Source organism: Procambarus clarkii, chromosome 35 (assembly GCF_040958095.1).
Source record: "Procambarus clarkii isolate CNS0578487 chromosome 35, FALCON_Pclarkii_2.0, whole genome shotgun sequence".
Taxonomy (NCBI): Eukaryota; Metazoa; Arthropoda; class Malacostraca; order Decapoda; family Cambaridae; genus Procambarus; species Procambarus clarkii.
The window spans coordinates 34029380-34037487 of NC_091184.1; the positions used below are offsets into that span (position 1 = coordinate 34029380).

General features: G+C 48.3%; 1 protein-coding gene across 1 annotated transcript in view; it reads left to right on the forward strand.

Moving 5' to 3' along the window:
- The first annotated feature begins 394 nt into the window (after positions 1 to 394).
- LOC138371181 (putative protein FAM47C) overlaps positions 395 to 8108 on the forward strand; it is a 12368-nt gene continuing 4654 nt past the window's right edge. The window contains exon 1 of the mRNA XM_069336016.1: positions 395 to 690. Within this exon, the coding sequence (XP_069192117.1) occupies positions 395 to 690 (296 nt within the window). The remainder of the gene's footprint in view (positions 691 to 8108) is intronic.

Here is an 8108-nt window from a genome sequence, read left to right on the forward strand (position 1 = left end):
AAACAATCTAGTTTTCTCTTGAAGATGTCCACGGTTGTTCCGGCAATATTTCTTATGCTCGCTGGAAGGATGTTGAACAACCGTGAACCTCTGATGTTTATACAGTGTTCTCTGATTGTGCCTATGGCACCTCTGCTCTTCACTGGTTCTATTCTGCACTTTCTTCCATATCGTTCACTCCAGTACGTTGTTATTTTACTGTGTAGATTTGGGACTTGGCCCTCCAGTATTTTCCAGGTGTATATTATTTGGTATCTCTCTCTCGTCTCCTTTCTAGTGAGTACATTTGGAGAGCTTTGAGACGATCCCAATAATTTAGGTGCTTTATCGCGTCTATGTATGCCGTATATGTTCTCTGTATTCCCTCTATAGTAAAATTCCCTCTTTAGTAGCAATGTCCTCAATTCTATTTCCCTTTGGTATTAAACACAAAACATTGTGGGCCCCACACCACCTCCCCCAGGGGTGGGGAGGGGGCGTGGGTGGGGAGGAAGAGGGCGTGGATGGGGAAGAAGAGGGCGTGGGCGGGGAGGAAGAGGGCGTGGGTGGGGAGGAAGAGGGCGTGGATGGGGAAGAAGAGGGCGTGGGCGGGGAGGAAGAGGGAGTGGGTGGGGAGGAAGAGGGCGTGGGTGGGGAGGAAGAGGGCGTGGGTGGGGAGGAAGAGGGCGTGGGTGGGGTAGGGAAGGGAAAGTAAGAGGGTAGGGAGGGGGGACAAGGTGGGGAAGAATGGGGGGCGTGGTTGGAGAGGAAAAGGGGGCGTGTGAGGTGAGGAAGGGTTGGGGGGGGGGAGGGGACATGGATGGGAAAGAAGAAAAGGGGGGGGGGGGCGTGGGTGGGGAGAAAAGGGTGGGTTCGCTGCCCACCTTAGCTCAGGTGGTGGGGGGGGGAAGAGGGGGAGGAGGAGGGGGGGGGGGGCGGGCAGGTGGCGCTGGGGACATAGTGGCGTTTAGTATTTTAGCGAGCGTGGTGCGTGTGGCGTGCAGGACTGGCAGAGGTGAACGGTCGCCGCCTCCTACTCTACGGCAGGAGGAGGAGGAGGAGGAGGATAAGAAGGTGGTGGAGGAAGAGGGGGGGGAGGGAGGGAAGAGGGTGAGTTGGGGGGGGGGAGCACTGCCTCCATTCTCCTAGCAGCGCCCCCCCCCCCCTCTCTCTCTCTGGGGTTCACACACGCGCGTGCCGAACACTCTTCGCGAACACATGTTCGAATTGTCGCTGTTGGAAGCAGGTGAAACAGGATTTACTTCAGCGATGAGGGGCGGGGGAGCATGATGGAGGGACGGGGGTGAGCGTAGGAGGGGAGGAGCAGGCGTGGGGGGGGGGGGGGGGGAGAGAGGAGGAGTCGTAACTCTACCAGTAACAACGGGTATGCTCCTCTGAGGAATGTTGAGGAGTGGGGGGGGTGTGGGGGTGTGTGGGGGGGGGGGGCAGGCTGCCTCATGCACGACAATCACTCACACCAGCCTGGCCAGCCATCTCCCTCCACTGGAGTTAGACATATGGCGACATTATGGCTGGTGACAGCCACGCCACCTGCCACCTGACGCGGCAGGCAGCGTAGCCTCCACGAGGGCGAGACACAATAATATAGCGACTGAGCGAGGCAGCATCACCGCTGACTCCTGGCCCAGTCAACCCACCTAGAGGAACGCTTCCCAGCGTTCCTCTGGCGGAGACGGCGCGGTCCACGCCTCTCAGAAGCGTGTAGGTGCCAGCAGGAGGAGCAGGGGAGGCTATGGAGTGAAGGTGGGCACTGGGAAAATGGAGTAAGGTGCCGGGGAAGCATCTTGGGGCATGCTTGGGGCAGCCTAGTGGCTGGTGCCCGCGGGCAGGAGCCATGATGATGGGGTGCAGGGTTGCCACATGTCACCTGCCTCGTCCACCGCCCATCTACAAACACTCCCTTCTTCCTTAACACCGTCCCTACACTCACATACACCTGATCTACACTCTGCCCCTCCCCCTGGCCACATACACACACACACACATACACACATACACATACACGGGAAATAACATATGTTATTTCTATAGAAATAACAGGACACTTGAGAGCAGAGGTTACCAGAGAGCCAGGAATGAATACGTCAGGGTGAGAAGAGAGGCAGAAGGGCAATATGAAAACGACATAGCAAGCAAGGCAAAGACTCAGCCAAAATTGCTGCACAGCCACACCAGGAGAAAGACAACAGTGAAGAAACCGATAATGAAACTGAGGATAGGGGCAGACAGATTCACTACAAACGACAAAGAAGTGTGTGAGGAACTCAATAAGAAATTCCAGGAAGTCTTCACATTAGAGCAAGAAGTGCTAGAGATAAGAGAAGGAATAGTTAACCAGGCACCAATAGAGGAATTTGAGATTACCAGTGGGGATGTAAGGAAGCTATTGCTAGAGTTGGGTGTGACAAAGGCTATAGGCCTGGATGGAATATCACCTTGGATACTAAAGGAAGGAGCAGAAGCACTGTGCCTGCCACTCTCCATAGTGTATAACAAATCACTGGTAACAGGTGAACTGCCAAAAATTTGGAAGACTGCAAACGTAGTCCCGATATACAAGAAGGGGAATAGACAGGAGGCACTGAACTACAGGCCAGTGTCCCTAGTTATTATGCAAGTTATTGGAGAAAACTGTGCGGAAAAAGCTAGTGGAACATCTGGAGCGAAGGAACTTTGTGACAACACCAACATGATTTCAGAGATGGCAAGTCCTGCCTCACAGAATTCATTGAATTCTACGATCAGGCAACAAGAATCAGGCAAGAAAGAGAGGGGTGGGCAGACTGCATATTTTTGGATTGCCAAAAAGCCTTTGACACAGTACCACACAAGAGGCTAGTGAAAAAGCTGGAGATGCAGGAAGGAGTGAAAGGGAAGGTACTCCATTGGATAAGGGAGTACCTAAGTAACAGAAGACAGCGAGTTACTGTGAGGGGTAAGGTCTCAGATTGGCGAGACGGTACCAGTGGAGTCCCACAGGGATCAGTCCTTTGACCCAAACTGTTTCTTATGTTGTAAATGATCTTTCAGAGGGTAGAACAAATGGCTACTAAAGTTAAACCCGAGTAAATGTACGGTAATGAAACTACGCAGTGGAAACAGGTCAGACATAGAATACAGAATGGGAGATGAAGTTTTTAATGAAACGGACAGAGAGAATGATCTAAGAGTTCATATCACACCAAATCTGTCTCCTGAAGCCCACATCAAAAGAATATCATCTGCGGTGTATGCGAGGCTCGCTAACATCAGAACTGCCTTCATCACGAACCTGTGTAAGGACTCATTAAGAACCTTGTATACCACATATGTAAGACCAATCCTAGAGTATGCAGTCCCAGCATGGAGTCCGTACTTAGTCAAGCACAAGGCAAAACTTGAAAAAGTTCAGAGGTATGCTACTAGACTAGTCCCAGAACTAAGAGGCATGAGTTAAAAGGCTGCAGGATATGTTGATTGACAGTTGAGAGGCGGAACCAAAGAGCCAGAGCTCAACCCCCGCAAGCACAACTATGTGAGTATACTCAAACATACCTGGGAGGGGTATATGTGTACAAACACTGGGGAGAGGAAACAAAAGAACGGGTAAGCAAAAATGAACCTGAGGTAATTGCAATGGTGGAAACGAAACTAAATGATATGATCTCTGATGCAATATTCCCAGGGGGGGGGGATACCAAATAATAAGAAAAGAAAGAAAGCAAACACAAGAATGCGGGAGTTGTACTCCTAGTAAAATGGATGTGGTAGTTTGAAGAACTATCCCGCCAAACACACACCGAAACTACGACGTTGGTACAACGTTCGAACAAGTTTTAACACCTCCTAACCAGTTATAACAACCAATATAGCAAGTTGTAACAACGTTCTAATACGTCATAAACACGTTAAGTCAAGTTGTAACAACTTTATTACATGTTGGAACAAGCACAAAATAGACCCAATTTCGGTTTGTGTTTCCAGCGTATAGAGAATTAGAATGCAAATGCATACGTAGACTCCACCACAGAGACTCTGACGGCATGTTGTTGTTGTTAAAGATTCGCTACCTGGAAAAACAGTTCCAAGTAGCACGGGCTATGGTGAGCCCGTAGTCTCTGACGGCAGATGGAAAAAGGATCCATAAATTACTTGTGCTCCTAGTAGTTTAGAACCCTCCCCCCCCCCCTTCCAAGACAGGAATTTGAGAACAGGACGACAACAAAGTACACTCAATTATGCAAATGACCTGTCTACGGGAGTTGAGCCATATATGTCGATGTTTGCAGACGATGCTAAACTAATAAGAAGAAGAGTTGAGACAGATAAAGATGGTAAGATTCTCCAAGATGACTTAAACATGCTGCAGAGTTGCTCCGACAAATGGCTGCTAGAGTTCAACAACAGCAAATGTAAGGTGATGGAAATGGGATCAGGAGACATGAGACACAGAGGCCAGTACACCATAAATGGAAACTATCTCCCTATACCAACTAGGGGAAAAAGACCAGGGAGGGAATATATATATATATATATATATATATATATATATATATATATATATATATATATATATATATATATATATATATATATATATATATATATATATGTCGTACCTAGTAGCCAGAACTCACTTCTCAGCCTACTATTCAAGGCCCGATTTGCCTAATAAGCCAAGTTTTCCTGAATTAATATATTTACTATAATTTTTTTCTTATGAAATGATAAAGCAACCCTTTTCTCTATGTATGAGGTCATTTTTTTTTATTGGAGTTAAAATTAACGTAGATATATGACCGAACCTAACCAACCCTACCTAACCTAACCTAACCTATATTTATAGGTAAGGTTAGGTTAGGTAGCCAAAAAAAGCTAGGTTAGGTTAGGTTAGGTAGGTTAGGTAGACGAAAAAACATTAATTCATGAAAACTTGGCTTATTAGGCAAATCGGGCCTTGAATAGTAGGCTGAGAAGTGCGTTCTGGCTACTAGGTACGACATATATATATATATATTGAGAAACTTCAATAAGGAGGCGTTTAGATCACTGTATATCACCTATGTGAGGCTAGTTTTAGACCCCATCCTTGAGTCCCATCTAAAAAAGCATAAAAGGAAGATTTAAATTGACCGTTTTCTTTACTTTGGGAAACCTTAGGAGGCCGGGCTGAAGAGCTGAAGCTCAACCCCAGCACATACAATTAGGTGAGTACCCACACACACACACACACACACACACTCACACACACACACATCCCCTGGATGCAGTCCGCAACAGCTGACTATCTTCCACGTACCTATTTACTGTTAGGTGAACAGGGCCATCAGGTTAAAGAATCTCTCTCCGTTTGTTTCTGTATAGGACCGGGAATCGAACCCCGGCTTGAAAAAGAATAGCACACGTGTGTGTGTGTGTGTGTGTGTGTGTGTGTGTGTGTGTGTGTGTGTGTGTGTGTGTGTGTGTTTACTAGTTGTGTTTTTGCGAGGGTTGAGCTTTGCTCTTTCGGCCCGCCTCTCAACTGTCAATCAACTGTTTACTAACTACTTTTTTTTTTTCCACACCACACACACACACACACCCCATGAAGCAGCCCGTGACAGCTGACTAACTCCCAGGTACCTATTTACTGCTAGGTAACAGGGGCACTTAGGGTGAAAGAAACTTTGCCCATTTGTTTCTGCCTCGTGTGGGAATCGAACCCGCGCCACAGAATTACGAGTCCTGCGCGCTATCCACCAGGCTACGAGGCCCCTGTGTGTGTGTGTGTGTGTGTGTGTGTGTGTGTGTGTGTGTGTGTGTGTGTGTGTGTGTGTGTGTGTGTGTGGGTGTGTGTACTCACCTAGTTGTACTCACCTAGTTGTGTTTGCGGGGGTTGAGCTCTGGCTCTTTGGTCCCGCCTCTCAACCGTCAATCAACTGGTGTACAGATTCCTGAGCCTATTGGGCTCTATCATATCTACATTTGAAACTGTGTATGGAGTCAGCCTCCACCACATCACTTCCTAATGCATTCCATTTACTAACTACTCTGACACTGAAAAAGTTCTTTCTAACGTCTCTGTGGCTCATTTGGGTACTCAGCTTCCACCTGTGTCCCCTTGTTCGCGTCCCACCAGTGTTGAATAGTTCATCCTTGTTTACCCGGTCGATTCCCCTGAGGATTTTGTAGGTTGTGATCATGTCCCCCCTTACTCTTCTGTCTTCCAGTGTCGTAAGGTGCATTTCCCGCAGCCTTTCCTCATAACTCATGCCTCTTAGTTCTGGGACTAGTCTAGTAGCATACCTTTGGACTTTTTCCAGCTTCATCTTGTGCTTGACAAGGTACGGGCTCCATGCTGGGGCCGCATGCTCCAGGATTGGTCTTACATATGTGGTGTACAAGATTCTGAATGATTCCTTACACAGGTTCCTGAACGCCGTTCTGATGTTAGCCAGCCTCGCATATGCCGCAGACGTTATTCTCTTTATGTGGGCTTCAGGAGACAGGTTGGTGTGATATCAACTCCTAGATCTTTCTCTCTGTTTCATTAAGTACTTCATCTTATGGCTGTGTATGCACACATCTGTGTGCATACACAGCACACAGAGATGCGCACATCTTATACACACCTGTGTGTATGGGTGTGTGTGTGTGTGTGTGTGTGTGTGTGTGTGTGTATGTGTGTGTGTGTGTGTGTGTGTGTGTGTGTGTGTGTGTGTGTGTGTGTGTGTGTGAGTGTGTGTGTGTGTGTGTGTGTGTGTGTGTGTGTGTGTGTGTGTGTGTGTGTGTGTGTGTGTGTGTGTGTGTGTGTGTGTGTGTGTGTGTGTGGGTGTTGGCAGGGCAAATTCGCTCCACAGTTCCAATGGCGGAAAAAATTGTGGTATGCAAATTTCGCTGCAGACTCTGTTAACCACCAATTCAGTAGGCTGCCAGCAAAAAAAAAAAAAAAACACCAGAGGAAACCTTGAAGCCTAATGCGGTCACTCTTTCCTTGCACCTGATCAACCAAGCTGTGATATCTGATCAACCAGGCCTTGATTGACCCGTCCAGCAACCAAGAGGCCTGGTCGGGGACCGGGCCGCGGGGGACATTGAGCCCCTAAAAATCCTCACAAGGTACCCGTGCCCATGTACACGTGTACCCATGTACACACCTCAATGTGCACACGGCGAGGAAAGACTCAGAGGCGTACATGAGTGCCTGACAGCAAACCGGAGGGGACAGGGAAGAGTGGCCGGATGTTTCTTCTGTGATATTCACCTAGTTGTGCGTGCAGGGGTTGAGCTTCTGCTCTTTGGTCCCGCCTCTCAACTGGAGAACAGGTTCCTGAGCCTACTGGGCTCTATCATATCTACACTTGAAACTGTGTATGGAGTCAGCCTCCACCACATCACTGCCTAATACATTCCATTTGTTAACTACTCTGACACTGGAAAAATTATTTATAAAGTCTCTGTGACTTATTTGGGTACTCGAGCGGGTCTTGGCGAGTAGAAGAATTCCCAGAATCCCATCAAGTAGGTATATGTGGGCCTGCGGGCCGCTCCAAGCAACAGCCTGGTGGACCAAACTCTCACAAGTCAAGCCTGGGGCCTCGGGCCGGGCTTGGCGAGTAGAAGAACTCCCAGAACCCCATCAAGCAGGTATATGTGGACCTGCGGACCGCTCCAAGCAACAGCCTGGTGGACCAAGCTCTCACAAGTCAAGCCTGGCCTCGGGCCGGGCTTGGGGATGTAACACGGGTGAGGTTCCTCTCTACTTATCTTTCCTTCTTTGCCCTCTACCCGTATTCTTACTTTTTATTTTCTACCAAGGGACTCCAAAACTTTTACCAAAGCCAACTCCACGCCACGTGGTCCTAAGACGATTGACCGACTTAGGATTCTACACCCAGTATGACGTGACCCAGGCTTTGAGCAAAACCCTAGAGTCGCCTCTACGCTGCCACCACCAGACCAGCAACACCGAGCAATGATCGAGGTCTGGATCGATCACGCTAATTAATCAACCTTGGGGCTTGATCCCCACTATAACCGATGACCGTGGAAACTTAAGAGTGTGAAATTAATTACACGGGAATGATTCGATGTTAGAATCGATGTTAGAATCGGCGCCGAATCCAACTTTGCCTTGTGTGGACCACGTG